General features: G+C 39.6%; 1 protein-coding gene across 4 annotated transcripts in view; it reads right to left on the bottom strand.

Moving 5' to 3' along the window:
• ENAH (ENAH actin regulator) overlaps positions 1 to 25,601 on the bottom strand; it is a 122,228-nt gene that overhangs the window by 85,321 nt on the left and 11,306 nt on the right. Inside the window, exon 1 of one of the 4 annotated variants that reach the window (XM_068940169.1) lies at positions 18,480 to 18,739. The exons of 1 other annotated variant lie outside the window; for it this stretch is intronic. In XM_068940169.1, the coding sequence (XP_068796270.1) occupies positions 18,480 to 18,484 (5 nt within the window). In that variant the 5' untranslated portion in view covers positions 18,485 to 18,739. Of the gene's footprint in view, positions 1 to 18,479; positions 18,740 to 25,601 lie in introns of those variants that run through there. 2 more of the 4 variants (XM_068940171.1, XM_068940170.1) reach the window with 2 other exon arrangements.

Below are 25,601 nucleotides of genomic sequence, written 5' to 3'. Positions count from 1 at the left end.
TTAAGTACAGAGCACAGCTACATTCCACTGCAGTGCATAACAGTCTGGATCAAATTTAAAGGATTTTATCAGAAGTATGCAACAAACAGGTACGGAGAAGAAAAATCTGACGCGTATTGTAGTTGTATTACTGTAGCAAGAGAAGAGCTAAAGGTAGAAAGGGTGTTATTTTTACAAAACCCAACCTCATTTTCTCTTTGGTTTTCAGTAGGCTGTAACGTGATGCAACATCCTGCCCCATTAACTGTTAGATCCAGTTGGATCCCAAGAGGGTAATCTTTCTCAACCCGACGCCTTGAATATTACCATGGAATCTCTAGTATCATTCTTGCTCTTTATGGCTTAGTCTCTTCCCTACAATACTACCAGTGGGACTAGCCACACTACCCATTCTAGAGGTTGCTCCACTCTGTGCTTTTTTTTTTTTTTTTTTTTAAATAAAACTCTTGTTTCCAATTGCTTAAAAATTTGGAAGCTTCAACCATGATAGACGACTTTTTGTATGCTTTGCATCTGCCTCCACTATGTCCCTCCCGCCCTCCCGGAAGAAAATCCTGGATGTAATAGGTCTAAGCCTCAGTTTCCAGAAGACTGCAGTTGTTCAGCTCATACTGCACAGATTCTATTCCAAAGTAGTAGAGAGTCAGCAAAATTTGGCTTGAAATGACTGCTACTGTATTTTGAGTTCATGCACAGAGTCCAGGACCAAAAAGGAATGCTGGTAAGGTGCAAAAGTGTCAGAACCACTAGTGGGGACCTCTCAGAGAGGATGCGAAGCTCTGAAAGAGGAATCAAGAGAGCTGTCAGGTTTATAAGGATCCTATGTTTAACTTCAATTCCACGAAAAACAGCAGCAGAAGCTATTTCTTAAAACAGATAATAAATAACAGATAACAAATATATCTTCAATATTACTTAAGAACAAATAATGTCAAATCAGTCTAATCTCCTCTAGGACTTTTGGGGTCCTGTGCTAGTCATTGTAGAGAAACAGTAGATGCCATAATTATAGCTTGGTTCTTGACAGTATTTTACATGGCATTTTTATAAGAAAGACAGATCTAGACAGAAATTTCTATTTAGAAAGTAGAAAGCAGTTTTGAAAACTATGCTCAGATAGCATCTATCAATGCTACGCTCAGACCAAATACATCACATGCAGTTTTGCAAGGCCTGTGCTGCATCAGAAACATACAGAAATGGAAGAGAGCATGCCTACCATATTCAGAGAAGACACCAATCTGGAAGAAGATGCAAACGTAAGGAAAGACAGGATAAGAATTCTGAATAATAGAGGCATACTGGAAAAGTGACTGCAAGGGCAGGGGTAAGGGAGGAGAACAGGATGCAAACAGAAAAGATCAATTCTTCACTTAGAAGTATTCCAGTGGAAAAAAACATAGGATAGTACATGACAGACTAAATAACAATGAGCCTTGTCTCAGGCAGTACCCTTCAAAAAGACGACTGTAACAGGAGGTCTTAAAAAACAGCCCACAATGAAAGACTAATGACATTGTTGGGTTTAATCTAGAAAAGACTTAGGGGAAGCATCAGTCTTCACATAACACTAGAGGCAGCTTCTAAGAGGGGAATAAACTGTTTTCTATGGCCACAGTTAGCGTCACTTAGTATACCTGGCTTAATAGAAAGAGAGATTTAAATCAGATAGTGAGACAAAAAACTCCAAAGATAAGATTAAGAAAGGGAGCAAGTTTCCTGATAAAGACAACACCATCTCAGATCAGAGAGAGGTGTTCAAGTGAGGTGCCCAAACTACAGTCTGCAGACCACACACAGCCTACAAGAAAAACACATAAGCCCAAAGACTTCTCCCTAGTATCATTTTTCCCCAGACAGTCCCTACAAGATATCATCAGAGAATACGGCAAGTTATTATGAAAACCGATTCCTTGCTGCTCTCAGCGGGTATTGCAACACCTCCCTCCTTAATAAGCAGACCTGCATCAGTCATCTAGCCAGAACAGATACAAAGCAACCCATCTCATCCTTAACTACAGAGCTGTGGTATACGGTAGAGATCAAGATACATCAATTCAAAGCATCTTCATAACAAGTTACATGCTTTGCCCCACACAAAGGCTGGGATCAAGGAGCTAAGTGTCAAGGTTCTTCCCAGTCTCATCGTAAACACCGACAAGTAAATATCAATGGATCTTAGTCCGGATGAAGTTAGTAACTGACTAGATGCAGAGCATGGAGTAAAACCTATATTCCTCTAGCTTCAATACTCACCTCTGGTAAATACACAATATTCCACTCACTGCTTCCAATTTCCTTCAAGTGCACAGTCTACAAACAGGACAAGACCTACTGAGAGTTACTCTTATTTCAGATAGCACAGGCTATTGTGAATCTAGATGTTCCAATCTCTTGGTAACCTATGTATATTTCAGATGTCATGCCACGCTGTATTTGGATCATTACTTCCATTTTTAAAGAACAAGAGAAATTACACCATAATACACTGTAAAAAAAAAAAAAAAAAAACACACACGCCACAACCTTTCAAAGTGAAAAAACACAAGAGTTAAGAATTACCAGAATCCTGGCTGCTTATATATGAAAAGGAGTCGCTTATAACTCTAAAATATTTCTAAAAAGCCTTAGTTATATAATTACTCCTCTCCCCATCACCTCTTTTCAGACAGTATCTCTGGCTTTGGATGGATGGACTGATGACCAAATGAACAGCTAATCAGTATTTGCCTTCTCTTCATTGTTCAATGCATAGTGACCTTTTCTTGTGTGTTAATCAAATCTTATTCTGAATATCAAATTTAGAATTTCTCCATTGTTTATGCAGAGTGTCAAAAGCATTTGCGAGTTTCAAACTTGAACTTTTTTTTTTTTTTTTTTTAAACAAAGCAATTAAAAGGGAAACAGACATGAAGTTTGTTCCTCCACTGGCAACATGCACCGAATCTTCTAATCTTGATCATTCAATTCAAAATAATCTAGGATCCTTTGTCTTCAGTAGCCATACAATGCTCTGTGCTTTGAAGGATTAAGCTATATGCTGAATAATTTCATGTTTAAAAATTAGACCACAGTGTCAAATCAGTCAATAGGAAAATGAGTCAGGACATAGCTAGTGACAACTTTGAACAACTTAACCAGCACCAGAGGACAGAAACTCTTTAGCAAAGAAAAGCAGTCCATTCTTACAGAACACACTCAGCTGAGACCATGAAGCCATCCTCTCTTCCTGTAGTTTCCCAGCTCACCAAACAACCTCCACATCACAACTTAGTTCTTTCGGCAAACCAGAATCCATCCTGAATTGGGGCAGGAGAGGGAAAGCACAATCACTTACACACTTGACCGCGTAATTTCAACATTCTTCTGTATGAAATATATACATACAGGCATGCATGAACTGAGAGCTGGCAGGCTAGTCCGATTGAGCGCACCTAAGAAATGTGTTGTCTTATTTTCAACAGCTGGAATAAACATTAGACTACTTGTATAAAGTCTACAAGATTTGTCTTAACTTCAGGATTTTGGGGTAAAAGGGATATTAAAAGCTGACTGTTTTGCAGCGTCCCTACTGATAAGCAGCACAGCCCCTGAGCTGCAATAAAGTATCAAAATAGAATGTACGGCCCATGCACTGACCGCTTTCAGCTGGTGACCATTGGAAATGAATTGCTGAGTCGCTTTGCTTCTGGATCCTTTTGTTCATTTTGGATTCTTACACCATTCTACTGTGATGTATGATACTAGAAATCTTTCAAAAAAATAGGAAAGGAGAAAAGATTGAAGGCAGCAAAAGGAAAAAAGTTTAAATAATGTTTGTTCTTCGTTGTTAATTTTTGCTCTCAATCGTTTGTCTCTCCATCCTGAAGCTAGACTTGGACAATTTCTGTGGATTTTTTCTTTAGTCCTGACTGGCTGTGAGCAAAATCATAGCTGCTATCAGACTGAAAGAGAGGAAAAAGGGGATGGGGTGGGCTACACAACAACAGAAATTAAGAGATTTGCAGCAACACGACAGTTGGATCTAGGTCAAATTAAATAAAAGTGGAGGAATATTTTAGATTCCGAAAATAAAAACCAATGAATGAGCATTTAAGCATTTAACTTTTTAAATATTGTTTATGCTACAACCAGAACGTTTTTAGGACATCCAGTTTCTACTTTGGGTTCCCTTAAGATTCCTCTAAGTAGCCCAGCAAAGCCCTGCTTGCAACTTACATCCCAGTTTTCCCAGTTTCCTGTGTACGTTTTAGGATTTCTCAATTTCACACAATAAAATAGAATAAGTTAATTTCATTAAAATTAAAGATAACATGGTCAGTTTCACATTTAAACTACTTCTCCCCACACAGACCCATGCTCAAGAAGAGAGTAGGCAGTTTTAGGAATCTCTACTGTTTCTTGTGCCAAAAGATACCATTAAAATGTGTCATCGGAACATTAAGAGCGATAGGAGTACTCTTACTCTCTCTAAACAGTACTGGAGCAGTAGCAAGGATTCACCTTTCCAAAAAAGAAACCAAACACCCCAAAACATTCCCCTCCGTGCCTTTACATCACTTCTCCGTAACAGAGCTCAGTTTTCATCCCACTGGGCATAGAAGGGCTAAGTTGCTTTTAGTTGTGTCAAGCTCTCTTTATGTACACAAAGAAACAGTGTACATTTGTTCTGCCCTGGAATATGCATACGGACCTCAGGACCTGAGCTCTGCATTAAGCAGTAGACTATGCAAAAATAATATTATTAAAGGTTGCTTGCTCCTTTAATGGCACTTCATATATTAGATTCATTTCCTTGACAAAACAAAAGCAAGAAAACAGCATGGCAAGATGTTTCTAACCTTTCCTAATTTCCATTTGACTCTTCCACTTCTGCTCTACTACACAGCCACACATAAAAGTAAATTTACAATAAGATTAGCAAAATAGCTCCATACAAACATGCCTCAGATTGAAGACTGTAAGAAATGTTAGACAATGCCATCTTTCACTTCCAAGAGCAGGGAAAAAAAAGGACAATTTCATCTGCTAATTTCAACATCTAACTCAATTTCAGGTTAAATTTTGTAAATTAGGTTTCAAAATCTGGAATAAAATTCACAGTATTGCTTAAAATAAGATTACTGTATAAGATATATCCTCCTATCCCATATATATTACTATATGGGATAATCCTATCACACAATATCACATAAATACAACACATGCATTTTATTCTTGAAAGTAGTGTTAAAAAACTGCAGCTTTCAAGTTTCCACATTCCAGTCACCTAAATAGTATGACACCCTTTGAAGCAAAGATCAAATTAACATCCTTCTAGCTTTCAAGTATTATTTTTGCCTTCCTATCCACTATGGAACTCAGTTTTGATGATGAAATACTGCCTTACCAGATGTTGTTATTTGTCCATTACTTAATTATTGGTTTCACAGCCAGAGAACATAATTTTCCCAAACAAGCACTAAATATTTATTCCAGAATCCATCTAGGGTGGATATAAAGAGCCTGGGTGTCGGGATTGGCTGTTTTTGTGGGTTTGTTTGGGGGGATGGGGGAGGTCATAAATAAATTAAAATATCAAAGTTAATTACAGTCATTAAAATTTAACCAGATCTCTTAGTTCAAAGTTTCAAGGAGTGCCACCTGAACTAACTTTCTTTGCATTGCATTTAAAGGTTTTCAGAATTCATAACCTAAAATTTTTCTATATAAGAAATTTCTCCCTTTTTGAAGTCTTAGCATGTTGCTTGGCAATATCATCCCTCCTCCAGGAACGTAACCACAACCCCTTTTTGTCTGGCTAGAAGTCTGATTATATTGCACAGGTGTCCTATGCATCTGAAAACAAAGGAAGGCTACGCAAGTATGTTCATGTAACCACAGTTACAGCAAGTATCAGAATAGAAACGAAAATGTACACTTCACACTACAGTCCTACAGGAAGTCAAAACCATACCCTCCTGTTAAAGTATAAAATGAACGTGCAGAGATATGTGCAGGGAATACAAATTTAATATATCCTGTACTAAGTGACATTCTGTTTGTTGCATAGCAACAGGAATCTACTGCAGAAAAACAATATGGAACTTTTTTTTTTTTTTTAAACTTGCCAAGCTACAATTAACCCCAGTCTTTCTGAGAAAGAAAACATCCACAGCATAAACAATTACTCTTATCACCAATCCAACTAAGAATATTAGATCCAGCATTTCCTCTGTTTTGGGTTAAAAGGAGTCTGTACATTTAAGTGACTGGGGGATATGGCCAGGAACAGGGAATATCTTAATTCAGTAGTAACGGCCATGACAAAGTTATCTAGATGCATAACGCTTCAATTCTTAAGTGCACAACGCTTTCATCATTTTATGTCTTATTGTCAGATTATGCACTACAGAAAAACATAAAACTCAAAAAAAATTCTAGAAGAAAAGCCTGTAGGAAAGCCTCTATTTGTGAATAGTTATGTTTGATTGTGTTCATATATTTACAAAAAACTTAAAAATGTCCTTCAGCTAACACTTCTTTGAATCAGGACCTATCAAGAATTCTGAAGCTCACATGTTTGAAAACTGTGGACAAACTGTGTTCCTCTTCATGAGACAAGAAGTTTTTTGATAAGCCTGTATGATGAATTGCAAAAAAACCCTCCCTCCCTCTGTCCCAAGAATGGGACAATTATACTCACTCTTAGTTACGTTTTTAACTCTCCACTACAGAGCGAGTGCTACAAAAGAGGTTTCTACTTTTATTTTACTCTCTCTTTGCAACCCTGGACTTTATATTGTTAAGATGGGTCAACAGGTATTTTTAACCACTTAGTTAGCTGGTAAAATGATACATCATACGGATCCGAAGAGATGAAACATCAAAATTTTTTTGTTGTTGTTTTTAAATATACCCTTCACCATTCTCAGAAAAGACAATGGTAAACTCCCTGAGTATTGCAACCAAAACACCAAATGACTGAGGTTTGGGGTGAGTCTACTCCCTACACCCACAAGACAGGGAGCTAAGTTCAATTTAGAAGGAAAAAACGCAAGATTTCAAGTGCATAGATGTTGAACACGGAGACTGCCGCAATACAAGTCATCTAACCTGAAATGCTTCCTGGAAGTTACACTAACAGTTCAGTCTTCATCCTAACAGTGCTTACAAAACAAGCGCCACTTACTTAGAAGCATGAAAAGCATGATCACTTAAGGGGAAAAAAAAATTATGAAGGCAGAATATACCATGAACATACAAGCTTACAAATACTCTCCAATTCAAAATAACCAGGAACCTTCTCCAAAATAGAATCACTTGATCTCCCCTTGTATTCCTAACTACCAAGCCACTAACAGACTTGTTAGAATCCAGACAACTGATAGAAGGTGAGAACAATGTGCCAAATATAGGGAATCCTAAACAGGTCAACTCCTTCATATCTGGGCACCATACAGAGGCTAACAGTATGGTATCAGGAAGTGTGTTTTGTTTATTGTTGGGGCAGGAAAGAGTGCAAGGGATGGGATTGTGTATTTTGCCTCCACTTTTCCTAGTAAAAGGATATACAAGAATTGAAGGCAAGATCGTCAAAGTGCTCAGAGCAGGCTTGACTGCACACTTTTCTACGCTGTGGTGACTAACTAGGGACTTCCAACAGGGCAAGAATCAAATCCTATTATTAAGCATTAGTCGCGTCTAAAGATGCAACTCGTGCAACGAGATCCACTTTTGTTTGCATCTTACACATTCACCTATGCGCAGTCGCACTCGTGACCAGCACAGCCTCTCCAGAACAAGTTGAGCTCCTCAAACAAGGCACTCCCCTGAGCACTTTTTCCAATGATTTCCAGCAGTCAGATATTTCAAAAGAATATATACCTTCACACCTTACACAGGAACAGTAATATTTGAAAACCATTTTCACAGTTTCTCTACGTTGCAATCTTCCCTTCCTTTATGCAGGCATCGCGTTCACGGAGTAATATAAAAACAAATGGCAATTTTAGTAGTATCCTGAAGCCAGTTAACTGTTTTCAAGCATCTAACTCATCTTTAAAATAAGAATTCTACCAAATATTGTTACTAGGTCAGATATCAAAACTAAGAGCTACCTATTTAAAAATAAAATAATAATAATAAAATCGTCTCTGCAAAGTGCCTGCAACAATCCAGGCAGTACAAATTCTCCACATGGTGTCTCCAAAGAATTTAATAACTTTCTCAAGAACTGCAGGCCTGAATAACTAAGTGCTTGCCTGGGTCCTGGTTCTGACGAATTCAACAGTTGATCCAATAAAAGATATTACCTCTCCTTATTAAATTTTTGCCTTGTTTACATCTTCAGAGTAACACAGCTACAGCAACATATTCATAAGCTACAAGACAATCTTTGTGTTTATCTTATTGCTACCCATTTGTGCACTTACCCATTGTTGGGAACCGCGGCAAATACACAGAAACATAGAACTGTTCTATTAGTGAATAGCCAAGGTACAGCAGATAACAAATACACAGGAGTATCCATCGGTTTTAAAATTGCTTTTACAGTATGTCAAATCAGTAAATCCAAGATACACTCTTCTTCCAAACTTTAAACAAAAGACTTCTCTATCGCACCAGCAAAATATAAAACGAAGCCCCAGAACCATCAGTACAAACGTCCTCGCCTCACAATTTAGTTTTAAGTTCAATTGTATAATTTCAGCAATACCAGTCTTGAGGAATATTTCACACATTGCAGCTAACTAAGCTGATTGCTAAAATAAAGGCTACTATACTCATCACATTATACTGTGGAAACTAGAACAAACAATGGTTCTACCACATTCCTTGAGATTACAGTAAAAGATATTTAAGTTGCAAAACAGGCTCATTATACTTCTTGTACACATCTGATCCTTCAGTGTCCTCCTTCAACCTCAAGTCAATTTTTCCATTTAAAACCCGCTACTGCATTTCAAGTCAGCTTAACTTTATCACTGACCTGAAAACGTAGCGCACATAAACTGTAGCTAAAAACCTAATGAGACCACTAGAGTGCTAAGAGACACTTCATTCTTAAATTCTTTCCAAAACATGTAACACTGAAAAACCAATTGAAGTACTGGATTCAACTTCTGGTTAATTTATTAGCAACATCTTACTTCTCAAGTGCTCTAGGTATTCATCTGCTCTTCCTTTACTCTCAATTAGACATGCATCCCCAGCAACCTTTCTCAGACTAACCCCCTAATGAATTTCCTTTGCCTTCTCTTGGCCAAAACAACAGTGAACCAGACAGTCTTGAATGTTTTCACTTCCCCCTAAAAAAAAGGAGGCCCAGCTAAAAAAAAAAAAAAAAAATAAGGACAACTGTACAGTTTAATCGTGATACCATTCTTGCACGTGGAATACAGTTCAATGCAGGAAGTTTTTTCTTTTTTCTTTTTTTAAAAGCCTATTTCTTCTCTGCCAAAACACACCCTGATGCTTAGTTGTAATTTAACTATATTTACTTCTAATTTAACTAATGAAGATCTAGTATTTACAGCTTACCTGCAACACTACTTCAGTAACCATTAAAGCTGAGATGAACTCAAAGAGCCAACAGCAACATAATTCTGACTTTCCACATTAACCTAGAACACAGCACACAATCATTGCCAAGAGGAGCTTGGTTATTTTTTTTCCTCCTTAGTACTGGTTCTCTCTAGAATAGTGCCTGTTTCCTTCCTAGAAAGTCTTGCACGGCCATGTGTATCAAGAGTCCAACTTGAAGTATTAAGAATACCTAAAGTTGGAAGCAAAAAGCTACTATCAAAATAATTATTTCCAGATTTGCTGTTGTTCTGAGTATCAAAGTCAGTGGTCCTACACAACCATTTCCATCCGGATCACAGAACACCAGAGTTCAGTAGCACGTGCCTCATACTCTGTTTCAGACTAGATGCTTCACATCTGACAAGTAAAACAATTCTGTTTAAAACGTGTTTATTCCATATATACACACACTGAATGGAGATGCAAAGCACCATCTACTTCCTGTGCCATCTTCATGTTCCACTCGTACCAAAATGATTAGACTAAGTGCATCAACGTACAATGCTCAATTCAAATATGATCTGCCATACAGTCTAGAACTTTAAAGCAGCACATTGATCAGAGTGTTTTTATGAATTTTAACACAATAGCAACTTGAGTTCTGACCATATTCCAGGATTTCTATCAAATCAGAAGTATTCTGAACAAGAAAAAAAAAAGCACCTCCAAATGTCATTCATTAAAAATTGTTTTTACTAGAGTATTATACAAATACAATGAAAATATATATGCTCTAAAGTAATATGTTCACCCACTAGACTTGCACTTACAAAAGCAGAGTAAAGCTAAGATTCAGCAGTAATCATTTTCATAACAGGGCTCTCATTCACTACTTTGATTTATTATCTCTGCCATGATTAGGTTCATCTGGATTCATTTTTACTGTTTTGTCAGTCAGGCCAAACCACCTACTTCAGACATTAGATAACAATATTTATTCTGAAGTTGCAAAGTTAATTTTACTTAATCCATAGTAATCAATTGCAGTTTTCTAAAAATATGCTTTACAAATGCATTGAAGAACATGACCCAGCCAAGTTTCCTTGTAAAGCTTCACACTGCATTCAATTTTAAGTTCAAATCCTGCATACAAAAAAATTCCACTCCATTAACTTAGACTGAGCAATTCTATAGCAGATTCAACATTGTTTAAAGGACTAACATCTTCCAAAAGGATCATGCACTCCCCCCCAGTACAAATATCAAAAAGAATTCAGTACAGAAGGGGAAAAAGATGTAGGCACTCTTATGCACTGTTATAAGAGATTCCACCTTTCTAAAAGAAAGCAAAGAAGGGGAAAACAATTTTTATAGAACAAGAAAACATCCCAAGAAAACAAAATCTCGAAGAGAACTATCAGCCTCTATTCTTCATTGCAACCCATTAGCGACATGAATGTCCATTCCTTTTGGAAAAAAAAAAAGCTTGCTAGCCTAGAGTTTGAAGTTTGGTGCCTGAAAAACACTTGTTATTTAACAGTACCTATTTCTAGAGCTGACAAACTTAAGAAGCAGCACTATTAAGATTCCAGGCCCAGAGTTACTCAGTGTATACAATGACATCAGATTTGCAAAGCCAACCAGAAAGCTGAATGTAACCTAGAGGTATCGACTGTCTACAGTAAAAATAATGTAAATATAAGAGTACCAAAAGTTATGTTGAAAAAGCATGACATAGAATAGAATCCTAATCCCCTTCCCATTTAGTATTTGCATTTTCAGTCCCGTATAGCAAGAAAAATGTAATTTAAATGAACAAATGAACCCCCCTCCCCCAAGATATGGGGTGATACTAGCAGACAAGACCCTATACCAAAACATATACTAGCCTACACAACTGAAATATAAAAGCATTTACCAGTAGTTCCTCAGATGTGATGAGATCACAATAAAAGGTTCTCTTAACTACACGAAAGTGAATCATTTAATTTAAAAGTCGGGTATTGGTGCAAGATAACTTACAAAAAAGTGACGGATGACAGCAGTCAAGGAACTAAAAAAATTTAAGAATTATACTGTATTTTATGAAATTCCTTTAAGTGACATATATATTTAAATATACATATATATATAAATGCTGATTTCTTCTTGAAAGAAAAGTAGAATATTTCTCTAGCCATTATAAAATTGTAACTAAGGGATAATAGACTTTAGCTATATCAATGACTACTCTTGGTTCTTTCAGCATTCTACTAAATTTAAGGGGTTTTTCCAAGCTTTTTAAAACTAGGTGGCCAGTATGCCCAAAACATACAATAGTCAGATCTCACACCTTCGAACGGAATTGCATTAAGTATAGATTACTTTGTAATTCAATTCAGAAAACCAAAAAGTTTCAAATTTGGGAAGAGTAACAGCAGAATGAGAGAATTTGAAACAAAATCTTTCCAATTTTGTTTATGCTGCAAACTAAGAGTTTAGAGAGTTATTTCTGGCAGCACACCAGTCCAGCAAAGTAGCATTTTTGTATCACTCTCTAGAGTGCAATCAGTTTTCATTTCTCTCCCTCATGCTTCACTGGGTATCAACGCTGAGGAGAGAGGAAAAAAAACTAACCAGCTAACCAAATACACACCACACAGACAGACAGACAGACACACAGACACACACACACACACCCCCCATCCAAAGTACAAAATACTCACATGCATGACTAGGGGAGAAGCTACTAGTTTGGGACTCATTTTGAACTAAACTGAAATAGTTTTTACTATTCTTTCTTCATATAAGCCAGTTTTGCCTGGAGATTTTTCAATATATGAAACTAAAGAGAGTAGATTTTTTTTTGCCTGTGTATTGATCATGTTTTCTTTTAATCAATCCTGTCTAAGGATTATTCACGCGAGAATAAGAGAATCTTATTTTAACTCCTTGCATTCATTCGTGCACCGATTCCAAAAACACATACTTATTACTAGCAGTTCAAGTGGAAAGACTAATCCAAAGTAGTTTCACAATTCATCTAACTTGGCATTGAACAGTCCCATTTTCTCCACAGGGCTGTCTAGCAGTTGGGTATTAAAAAAGACTGGTGCAGAAAAATGTTACACCTTCTCACAGGGATCAGTTCCTTAAGTTGTCCATAAATGTCAACAGACATATTATGAGTGTTTCAAAGAAAACCAAACATTTTCCTCTAAAATCTGTATTTGTACAGAGCGTTTTAAAACAAGGCAAAACTATTTCAAGCTCAGTCATTTATGCATATGGTTTTATTTTTTAAGATAGAAATTCTGAAAGTTAAAATAAGCTGTTGCAGCCATTTCTAGAAGCGGGAAAAAATTCTGTATGTTATCCGACAGGAAAAAAAAAAAAATTATCTACATATAGCTCCTTGTTGTTTTTCAAATTTGTGAAAATATATGGGAATTAAGGTGGGGGAGGGACATAGCACTGGCTTTTCATCTGGCAGGTTTTAGTCTTGACAGATATAAAAGTGGCTTTCCTCCCATATTAGTCCTAAGAGAGATGCCAGGAGCCAAAGAACACAAGTTAGTTTTACACAATTCACAAGGACTGGCAAGGCAGGAGAGTGAGATAGGCGTCATCAAAAAATTTCTTAAATATATTTAAGTTGTTCAGCTAGGCTTGTATTGCTGCTGTCTCTGCGGCATTTAATTTTAGAAGTAGCTAAAAGTAATTTTTTTGAATCAAATTACAGAAAGCACATATTTGTTTTCTCTTAGCACTACAGCACTTTTAAAACCTAAATATGTCTAGTGTTTAGAGCTTGCACATTTATTTCTACACTGCTGAGTGGAAGCAGGCATGAACTGTCAAGAGCAATTCTAGATGAAAGGTCAAAGTAAAGAAGAAACTAGTATCTGTTTTACAAAATACATTTTGCTCTCTAGTAATGAAAGCACATGACTCTATCCAGCAGTTCAGTAAGTCACTTTTATAATAGTTCTGCATGAAATGCATTGGCATGGCAGGAAGCAGAGCCCTCACTACAAAATATTTCAAATCATATGCCTAAGGCAGGGCTGAGATATGTTACTTATGCCCTGCCTAAGCATATTAGGAAAGCATCCACTGAAACAGGTGCTGAAAGAATTCCTCTCCTTTTTATGGAAGTGTAGAAAAAAGGCTTTCGCACTACAGTGGTCTGAAGTAGGAAGCTAAGTTACTTGGTCTCGTTTTCTCAACTCCAACAATAAACATGAAGCCCTGAATGAGAGTCAAGAAAAAAACTTGCATATACTCTCAGAGAGCAAGCATTCATTCCCAAATTACACATATTCCCAGACCATTTTTAATTTTTGGAGGCTGACAGCATAATTGGTAAGATAGTCATAAATACCTCTTTCTAAACAACGCGCATTCTGATTCATGCACACTCCATTCATACAGTAATCTTTTAAAGACTTATATTTTACTATCAAATTAATTCACTAAATTCTATCCAGAGACCTTGAGGGCAAAACAGTTGTCAGATTCCGTATCAGGTGGGTAAAAACCACCAGTCCAAGAATTACTTGCAACTGTCACAGATAAAGCACTAGCTAATGTCTGCACTTCTGTCAGACAGATGACTCAGTCCATCTGTTAGTTTGTTCTTAAGAACAAAGAAAGTAACCTGAATTCTTGCACCCACCTGAAAAAAAACCTGCCTAAACCTCCAATTTTACTCAAGATATGAGCATCTTTAGGAACTGTATTGGTTGTACTTGTGTGTACCTAGTTTAACTGCCTGCTTGCACTTGTAAGATTTTTGTCAAATATTTAACTAAATTAAGCTTTCTACTTCAAATGTTATTTGTGCAAGTATTAAAAGCTAAATCAAAGGCAAAATTCCCATGTGTTACCCTATGTATTGATGTATCATGTACTGAAATGCGGTAAAAATATCTCAACAGCCCCACTGAAATGAATGGCTTCCTCTACTCTGTTTTTTTTACATGAAATAACTGCAGTTATTGCAATAGAGTGGCACTACTGTCACTAAAAGCATAATATTCTTCTACCCCTTCTTTACTAGAAGGATCCCACACATGTGCTAGGGTTTCAAGAATTCCTAGTGGTAATGAAGTAATGAAGGTACATGTATTGTTGTTACCGCCTTGGGCTTTCTCTAATGCAGTAAGGAAGTTTTTTTTAAAAAAAAAAAAAAAAAAAAAGCAGTAAGTATGATACGAGATATCTTAGCACAACATTTCAAATATAATGAAAGCTTACTAACCCAGGCAAAAAATGCACTCACTACTTTTAATGATAACATGAATTATATTCTAAAGCAACATATTTGAGTAGGAAAGCTGTTGAATGTAAGCAAGTAGAACTTTCAACATGCCTTAAAGAGACCACAAAATTTTGAAATCAAATGAGGCTGTGGCATGATTTTCCAAAAAAAAAATTTTTTTTAATAATTTAGCTGCTTGCCCTATCTAAATATAGAACTAACATTCATATGTATGATATGCAGTAGCAGCCCATTATGAATACACAAATGAACATACTGAGCTATAGAAGTATTAGAATTTAAGATTTTCAAAAATACTGTTTCTTTTCTAGTTCTTGCAGCTTGGGTAATGAAACCAGAATAAGCAGTCTGGTTTCTGACCAGCACACTAATGAAAAACAATTATTTTCACACACAAAGAAATGCATGTAGAAATCCTAAGAGAAAGCTGTACAGTTTGGTTAAAAAAAAAAAAATCAGTATCTTGGAAAGCTCGTTCATTTTTATTGGAGTTCAGATAGGCAAGAGCTAGCATTCAGTTATCCATCACTGCAGAACCCCAGCTCTAGCAGTAGAGCTGTAAGATGTTGAGCAGCTTCTGTAACACAGATCTCAATGTATCCTTCAACAAAATTCTGCTTATACGTGTTCTTCTGACATAAATAAAAAAGGAAGTTATGCTATTACTAGAACCAGGACACCAAATTGTGCTATTATGTATACTTTAACTACTTTTTCCCACCACTTCCAGTTGGCTAGTAAATGGAAACCTCACTGCATATACCTAATTCCTAGAGACCTATTATGAGGTAAGTGCATTCAGGCAGCTATATTAAGAACAGTACTTAGTCAGCCAACCACAAAACAGTAAGAGCAACAGGTGTTCAGGGGAATCAACTGTTTACCTAAGCAGGGGGGAAGAGAGATGCACACAAGCCCTATTCATCTCGGCTCCCGAAACAAGTAACTTCATACACGGGCTAGACATTTAAACTGGGACGTCTAAGATTCACAGTTTTATCTGCAACCTACAATGCCTAATACATGCTATCCAAACATCATATAACATTCACTCAAATTCAAAACAGACCACTGAAAAAAGTTAATTGCTGTGGTCAATTTGTACTGCTGATGTTTGCGTGTTACTGAATTGTTGGTTATTTTATAATATTTCGATGCTCTTTACAATAGTATTTAGTTTTAGCTGACAAAAGGAAAACTAGTTAGCTGTTTGATAACTGACCAGCTAACCGTCCCAGACAAGGGGTGAGATCTTCGCAAGAGGTCATCGGAATTATTTCAGGCTGAGGATGGCTGAAGAATAGTCTCAAACGTGTGTGTTTCAAAGGACATCACAGAAACAGAAGGCTATTTTTTTCAGCTCATTTCAGAATGACTTACAGTATTTATTCCTTTTTTGTACTCAGAGCGCCAACTGTATACTTAACTAGAAAACAGTTTTAACACCACTTGCAAATAGACAAGCCATATATTAAACACTGGCAGATCATTTATTCTATCCACTTTCTCACTCCTTCCCCCAATCATGACTTGCCTCGACCAGCAAATACCCATTAAAAGACATTACTCAAGCACAATATACTGTGAAGAGACTGGTTTAAACATGTTTCAGATATACCAATCCTCGTCTAAACAAGTCCGAAGAGAGCGTGTTCAGTGAAAGCTTGCCCTCGCACTGAAGCTGGGCCAATTAAACAAAACTGAGTCAATTTAATAGCGCCTAGATAGGGAAAATACTGCTTAAGCCACATCATTTTCTTAACTTGTTTAGTTTAATTAGTACCATTTGCTGCTTTTTTCACAAGGCTTGGAAGCAGAGTTCTTGAAGTCAGATTTCCTTGAATTACCCAATGACCACTCAAAGCAACTACTCAACTTGACACTACATTTCCCTCTTAGCAGCTTGACATTCTGCACAAGCAGGCAGAAATTTCAGACACATTATAAGAGCATTTGCCTACATTTACTGAATGTTTAAAGTCATTATTCAAACATCTAAACAGGCAACCTAAGGGCAGGTCCAACCTAGACACTTTCCTGTTACACTGCTTAAGAGAAATACTTGCGCTCTGAGCTGGCAGAAGTCCTAACACATAAAAGTTACACTAGCAAAAGGACACTTTTGCTGGTATAACTTACTTCACTCAGCCTCAGTCACGCAATTAGGGTACTTTTTGCCAGAATAAAAGCCCAAATTATACAAGAAGAGTTTCTCAAAATATTTATACCAACTTGTGCTAAATTAATAGCATTCATTGTGTTAAAGATCATCAAAATAAAATTTTAAAAAAATCATTTAAAGAATTCATGAACTGTAAGCTTTTTAAGTCGAAACTTCTTACTCTCGCAGGGCATCTGACTTGTACATAGCAACATGAATAAGTGAAAATAAGTTGCCGTAATACAGAACAAAAGCTTAAAATAATACAGTACATAAATACCTACGGTCTAAGAAAAACAGAGAGAAACATTAGACTAAATTTTAAACAAAACAGCAGGGAGAAAATACCCATGCTTCCCACTGCAAAGTTACTGCTCGCATTTAAGGCGTGCACACGCACACAAACCCTTAAAAATACAGTTCAAAAATGTGATTAGAATTTTACTTGACTTTATGCAGAGTTCTAATGGCTTGACACTTTTTTGCAGCAAAAGAATTTGTTGATTTTCATCACACAAGTTTTACTGCGTTATACCCCGAAGGGCCTTACAACTTTTGATCAATAATCCTTAACACAAAGACGACTCAAATCCAACCGCAAGTAAGACGGTACCTCTGAGAGGAAGGACGGTAACTCACTTTCCCCTCCTAACTAAAGGACAGGCCTACGGAGCATAACGTTCCCCCCGCCCCCAAATATATCAGCATTTAGGCTATCAAGCCACGTCTCTTACGAAGTCTTGCACCAATCCAGAAAAAAAGATTATGGAAACAAAACAGGCACTAAAAAGAAATTGGGGGGGGGGGGGCGAGCCACGGGCGCAGAAAATTATCTACAAATGAATGAGACCGCATCAAGCTCCAGTCTCTCGTTCAAACGAGGGCAGAAACCTACGTGTGCCTTCCCCCAGACCCCTCAAAAGGGGATGAGTAACGTCCACCTCAGTGTTTACATCTGAAAACCTCCAAACGCGACACTTTCACGGCTGCCGAAAGGGGGATTCCTCCCTCCGCCCCCCCCCTCCCCGCGCTCGACTTCTATTTATTGATTACACAGGGAAAAGCCCAGCTGCTGCTGCAATGCAACACCCGCCGGTTAAGAGGGGAAAGGAAAAAAAAAAAAAAGGAGAGAGAGAAAGAACGAAAGAAAGAAAGAAAGAAAGAAAGAGAGAGAGAGCAGCCAGGCGCTTCCCCCTCGCGCCGTGGCGGGGCACACCTCCGACGTGCTCCCAGCCGCAGCAGGGGTGACCACAGGGGACGCGCCGGGAGCACCGCGCCGGCCCCCCCGCCGCAGGGCCCCGCTCCCCCCCCCCTTCCTCGGCCATCAACTTCGCCGCCGCCGCCGCGGGGGACGGGGACGGCCGGGCCGCCCCTCCCCCACCCGCCGCTAACAATGGGCCCCTCCCCCACCGCGGGGCTCCCCCTCAGCTCAGCCCCTTCCGCGAGCCGAACCCCCCCCCCAACTCCCGGGGACCGTTAGGGGCGGGGGGGGGGATGGAGACGTTAACCGCCCCCCCCCTTCGCCTTTCCCCGGGGCCGGCCCCTCACCTCATGGTGCTGCCCGGGGTCGGGGAGCCGCTCCCGCTTCCTCGCTCGCTCGCTCGGCCGCCCGCTCCGCTCCCCTCCGCCGCTTTCCGCCTCGCAGCGGCCGGCGCGTCAACGGACACCGAGACCCTCGGCCGCCAGCGCCTCCCTGCCCGTCTCCTCGCTCCCTCCGCCGCCGGGCCGGGCCAGACCACCGCGGGGAGCCGGGGGGGGGCGGCGGCGAGGGGAGGGGAGGGGAAGGCAGAGGTGGGGGAGAAGGGGCGGGGAAGAGCGAACCAACGCGCGGGAATGGGCGGGGGGGGGGGAAGGAGAGACAGAGAATGGGCAGGACCGGGGATAGCGCGAGGCAGGCTCGAGACACCGGCCGGGCGGGGGGGCGCCGCGGCGCGGCGCGCGAGGGCGGGGGGTGGGGGAGAGGAGGAGGAGCGGGCCGCGGAGGCCACGCCCCCCGCCGCACCGCCTCCCCTGCGGAGGCCGCGCCGGGGAAGGGGCTCGGCGGTGCCCCCGCCTTCCCCCCCCCACCGGGGCGCGGCCGGGCCTGGTTTCCGTGCCCAGGAGCCCCGACGCCGTGGCCCTTCCGCCCGGCCGGCCGGCGTCAGGCGCGGGTGCGAGGGGGAAGGCGAGGCGGGACGCTGTGCTCGTCGCCGGGGCCGGGGCCGGCCGGTCGCAGGCCTCGCTGCCGCCGGGCCGCCTCCGGGCTCGCGAAGGGAGAGCGGCGGGGGCGGCAGGCCTGCGCCTCCCTCCCGGTGCGGTTCCCGGGGAGCAGGCGGGTGCAGGCTGCGAGGCAGGGTTACGGGCAGCCGGCGGGGGCTGCTCGGGCTTGCTGAGGGCAAGCTCAGCCTCGGCATTAAATGACTGGTTTGCTCATCCCTGCGGTGCCAGGAGCGAAATCTGAAGTGTTTTCCCAAGGTGCAGACTCGCTCGCACTGATTTTGAACGCTTCTGCCACCAGACCGTGTCCTTTCCCCGCAACGTTTCTCTCCCTGCTTTCTGGATCGCGTTCTTACTTTGCAAGTAATCAACACATGAGCAAAGTGCTAGAATTGGATTCTTCATTTCTAGGAAAATACATAATCAATGCAGCCCACTAAATGAACTCTACAGGTAAATTACTCGCTGGTGCTGCAGTTCTTCCAATTGCCTTTCTGTGCTCTTGGAAGCACGAGGCCTAGATGTGTTTTTAGAAATACGGGAATGTTATTTCAGCCTCATGCACGTTTGCTGTTACATCTTTCACTAACCCCACGTCCGTACTAAATACAGATTTATGTTTTGCTTTTAGTACTCCCAGTGGGTGAAACACATGTTATACATAACTTTAACCCAGTTCATGTTCAGCTAATTTCTGCCAAACACTGAATACCCCCATTCTCTTTGGTCTCCAGTTAATGGAAAGGATGAGCAAGTATCTCTGCAGTCTTCACTGACATGATGGTATCTCAGTCCTTTTACATCTCTGCTTTAATTTTTCCTTTTAAATTATCATTTTTTCTAGATTTTAGATATTAATAATATATAGGTTTTTATAAATAAATGTATATATACCTCCTTTATAAGTTTCTAGATTTTATATGCAAAAATTGAATAGGATTTTAGAGATAAATATGTACGTACCTTCTTCATAAAGTTCTGATCTAGGTTTCACAACCTCAGTTATTTACTCTGAATCTCGTTTATTCAACGCTGCATACAACCTCTTCTTTGAACAGCCTGGTATCTGAGACAGGGTCAACCACTGTCAACTAACGGTTTCAGTAAGACAGTGAAAGACGAGCTAGTCAATAAAAAATGTCCAGTTGTTGAAAATACTAATTCAAAAAAGAGGATAGGCTCTGAAACACAAGCCAACGAATACCAATTTAGTGAGAAAATTAACATGTTTTTACTGGCATAGAGATGATGTAAATGAAAATGTTGCTATAGGGGTGAATCACAAAATGCAGATGAATAATTAGAAGAGCAGCATCTTAACAGGTAAGTGGGTACCTTTGACAGCAACGTCAATGCAGTCTGAAATAGGAGACTTCATCTAATAAATATGCTTATCTTAAATGCTTCTACTGAATGCTCAGGACTCTAATGACTGACAATGGACTTCAGGTCTTAAAGAATCACAAATTTTGTAAGTTAGAGCTTACTATCACCAGAATATCCTCCAAATAAAAGGTTTGAAAGGGAAGTCATTCAGACTGTGAAAAATATCTTGAAGGCAGCCAAATATAAACATTAAGATCTGTATCTAACTGGACTTGCTCTCATCAGTAGAAGGAATGGCACAGAGAGTCAGCTGAACAAGGATTCTGTTCTAAGACCCCAGCTATTCTGTACTAGCCAAAAATCAGGATGCTAATGTGACTGTTCTGATAAGACCGTTCCGTCCTGTCAGTCAAGCCTAAAAGAAGTTTGACTGTAACAAGTATGTAAAACCCACTGAAAGTATGCCTGGGCAACAAGTCTGCCTGAGAAGGAATGAAAATAGCCGGAAGCTGTTACTCCTGCAAAAAACTATTATCATTACTTGTGTTATATTAGTTGATATTCTTAGCCAAATCAGGCATGGTCATAGCTTGATTTCTCAAGACATACTGTGGGGTACAAGAGAATCTGTAAAAATGCCAGAAGAATCATTTTGCATGCTGGCATCACAGATGTCACCAAGTGCAAAGTCATTCTGGACACTAGCTTAGTCAAAAATACCATTGAATTAATCTATAACAAAATATTAAATCTGCAATAACTCGTATTAGCATTACATGAGAAGGCGAGGAGCCAAAATGATATAGGGCAGAAATCAATTATAAACGTTAAGTGTGTCTTTCTTTCCCCCAGGTCAATTTAGCACTGTTATTGTCAAGGAATTAAAGTAGTCTCGCAGCAGAAGTTTGTACCATGTACATACTTACGATACTGAATTATACATTGAGAAATCTGTAATCTCCTGTAACTGGCCTGCATTTTCTCAAGCTGTAATCGTTAGATGTGTCCGAATCACTCTGTGCAATTCTCCCGTTACCTTTCTAGCTGATGGGATCCTCGAGTGGCATAGCATTGGTGATACTGCCCTTCATATCACCTCCCACCTCTCTCCTTTCTTGCAATGACAAACAGAATGTGGCAGAAAGGCTTCGTAGCTGATGGTGTCTCACTAATAACCTGGGGCCACCGACAGCTTACGATGCAGAGCCGTCTAAAGGCTCTTGTAATTGGTGTCAAAGAACAGTATTAGTGTCCTCCTTGCTCAGGATCCAAGCAGCTCAGAATACCCCAAAGTGACTTCCCATCCCTCTCTCTTGCCTTTTGTGCCGCTCAGCTGCAACTGAGGGTTGGAGCTCAGATGTTTCCAAAGGCTAAGCTAATTCAGGTTGAGTGGTATGGTGTGCCTCCTCTCCAAATAACCTGACTAGTGAAGGCTCTTTAAATACTAGAGAAATGGCTCACCCAGGCATAAAACAGAAGAAAATGTGTTTCTGGTTAGTATCAGCCAGATGCAAGAGGCTTGGCACTCTGTTCCTGAGCAAACCCAGCTGAGTCCATCTCATATCATCAGCATGGATCACCCTTAAGAGCGGGGCATGAGCAGGATGCATGACTAATATTCTGGAGACACTGAGGGAATCCAAAAGCTTCAAAAGGCAGCCTAATCCATCCTCTCTCAGTGAGGTTTCCCCATTTTCTCTGAAACAATCTTCCATTTGCAGTCGTCAGTTTTTTTGGAGAGTCTGTTTGTATTTAAGATGGAAAAGTAGCTGAGATCTTCACACGTCTTACTATAATCAGTGTCCCCGGACAGCAGCAGTTATACCACATCACTTTTTCCTTCTTTAATGCTCTGTAAATAGCATAATGCAGGAAACACAGTCAGAGAGGTTTCTGGAGTGGGGAGAAGTGGGTTTTTTGGTGGTGTTTTTTTTTTTTTGAAGGTTATTACTTTTACTTAATGTGTCTAGAGTTTGGTTTTTGAATAAGTAGAAAGATTTTTTTTTTCACTTGTTTGGGTTCTTTTCTGTAGAATGGTAACATAGAAAGAAAACACAATTTAAAATATAATAGAGTGAGAGAATTGCAACAAAAAGCAGTTTCAGTGAGAAAGCTGATGCTTTCTTTCTGTTGATAGTGAAGGGCTTTCCAAAAATAAAGGGCAGGCTGAAAAGAAATGGCTGTCAGTATGTTCCTATTAACATCTAAGACTCTCCAAACAGAACTGAATTAAGTAATTTAATATATTATTTTCACCACCGATTATGTGAATCTAATTCACCAATATATATTTTGATCTGGACCAGACACAGAGCTGATGTCTCTACCAATTCCACGAGGTCATGGTTAGTTGAACAAGAGGAGGATCAGACTTTATATAGAGATAGTTAAAATATATTGGCTTCCTGTCCTCTTCTTTGCTTCCCTCACCCCCAAGTCATTTTCAATTTCAGGTTGCCATGAGTCAGCCGCCTGCTGGAGTGTTGCACAGCACACTATTAAAGGAAATGCTTTGAACCAAGAACTCTTTAGCTTTATTTTACTTAGGAAAGTAGGCAGAATTCCTCAACCATCTTCAGGACAGAGCGGTTGCTAGCTGTAAAAATCTTTTAAGAATGCTAAAATAAACATTTATCATTACTGGAATGACTCCGCAGAAAAATACAGGAATAGTCAGCAAGGTCTTTTCTTAAAGGCATAATATTTTTGCTTTGTTTTGTTTTAAAAAGGCAAACATAACCTCACCAGAAAAGGAAACAAGTTTCCTTTTGCCATCAAACACAGTCCTTTGACGCCTGAATGTGAAGCTCAGTCTTTCTACCAGCATACCCTGCCCCTTGTTATACAAGTAAACAATTTATAGATCTTCCATCAAGCACCTCCAAAGAGGGAATGAAAACAACAGCTGAAGCTTTCCACTAAGTGTCTTTCCACCAAGGTTCCTCATAGTGCCCCTCATATTGTCAAATAGCATAAGAAAATCTAACCACAAACCTCTGTAGACCTGAGTCTGCAGTAACGGTATGTGTCTTTCAGTCTGTTCCCAATAGACTCAAATATTTAAGCAAAAATTCTTTGAATAAAAAGGGATTGTTTTTCCCCCCTAGGATTATCATGAAAGGAATTTGTATTGTGCTGTAGGCTATTCTGTGAGGGCTGAAGTCTCCTTTTGTGTAACTACTGTCCATCAAATGTAAATCAATTCATTGTGTACTAAGTGTAAAAATGCTTTTCTGGCATTCAGATACATTATGATTGTTGTTTTGACCCTTGTCTTTCATTCACCTCTACTCAGTTGCTGACTTTTGTGGTTTCTGAGACGACATGTTGATTTAGGACTGCTGTGATACACCAATCTTACTTTCCATCTAATTTTATCCCCTTATCCCCTAATGGTCTTATTTGCCACCAGTCCGCGTTCTTCTTATGCATTACCAATAAAATTTATTCATTATGTTCTTTGCTCTCCCTTGCTAATGTCTTAGAACAAATTGTACTCTGCTGCTTTATCTCATGCTGGAGAAAAGTCCGGGCACAAAGCTGGCTCAGAATTTGGATAAGACTGTTTCAAGCTGTCTTTTCTTACAACTCCATATGAGTTACGTTGCGAGTTCCTCAGTCACAGCCAAGGATTTGGTTCATTATTAATTAGTTATTATTAATAATTGTTAAGTGCCTACAGTGCACTTGAAGCTTAAAAAAAATAGAGGCTTCTCGCCTAAAAGAGCTATTGCTCTATGGGGATGTCTACACTGCAGTGTCTGATATCCAAGCTAGCTTTAAAATACTTGGGTCAGTTAGCTGGTGTTAGTTATCTGGTACGTTCTAGCCGAGGCAGCACTGAGCTCTGCGCACACCTGCACGTCTTGCTTCTCGGCCCCAACACCAGCAGAGATCTGACTTTACCAGATCATAGTTTATTGCACTATATCCCTTCTTTTCTGTCAAGTTTAGGTAGAGAGATGCCAAAAGAGACGGTTTAAACTTCTTTCAGCTGGAGGGCTATACAAAGTTTCAGCGCTTGATATAAAGCTGCCTTGCTCTTTGCAGCTTATCCTTAAAGGACAAAAAAAGCCACGGCAAAATGTGTTGTGGGACCCTGGGAATATTCCACTCTGACTCCCCTGGGAACACGTTCAGGCTTTTGAACAACTTTCTCTTTTCTCCCTTCTATTTTAGATGACTGACAACACTCTTACTATAGCTGGTTAGTTTCCATTGACTGCAAAGCTGGAATAACTTACGGTAAAAGTGCTGTCCCACTTATAGATGAATGACAGCACTTTTACTATAGCTGGTTAGTTTCCACTGACTGCAAAGCTGGAATAACTTGCAATAAAAATAATGTCCCGATTATAGATGAATGACAACGCTTTTTCTATTGTGGGCTAGCATCTGTTCACTGCAAAGTTGGAAGTAATTTACAACACAAATATCGTTCCAATAAAGGCAGAAACTTAAGAGATGATAAGGTAGAAACTTAAGATGATGATGATAACCTCTTCACTCCTTTCCAGCACTGCAGATTTTGCTTTCTGGCAATAGCTATAGCCAACTCCATAATTTAGATTTCAAATTTAGTCAGTGATAAATCATGCATGAGACCCAAAATATACAAAGCAGCAGTTGCAAAAATACTCTTCTTCAGTATTTTAGAAAGAACATCACAAAAATGTTTGCCAAATGAATTAATATTTCTAAAAAAAGACATGTGAAGAAATGAACCCTTAAGAGATTACAACACTAACACATGCCATTGTTATTACTATAACTAGTTAGCAACAATTTCAAAACTAAGATAAACTCTGTAAAATCAATGAGAAGGAACTCCTTTCACCTGGTCCGAAGTCACGCTTTCAAGACTATGGGTCTGTATCTCAGCAGTTAACCAGCCTCTCTTGAGCGTTTATTCCCTGCTTCCTCTGTTAGTTCCTCTCCTGTGTTTCATAAATACGATCATATAAACAGTGATGGACCTTTTCCTGCTCCTTCCAGCCTTAGAGTGGAATTGTCTGATACCGTATTTCCTACTTCACAGTTTTTGTTTTTTTTTTTCCTAAACAACTTACGCTGATTGTTTGCCATTGATTGGTTGGTTCAGTCAGGAATTTAGACGCTATGGACCACTGACTGGGTGCTGAGCATTCT

This window comes from Struthio camelus, chromosome 3 (assembly GCF_040807025.1).
Source record: "Struthio camelus isolate bStrCam1 chromosome 3, bStrCam1.hap1, whole genome shotgun sequence".
NCBI classification, from domain to species: domain Eukaryota; kingdom Metazoa; phylum Chordata; class Aves; order Struthioniformes; family Struthionidae; genus Struthio; species Struthio camelus.
This window is presented reverse-complemented; position numbering and strand designations above follow the sequence as displayed.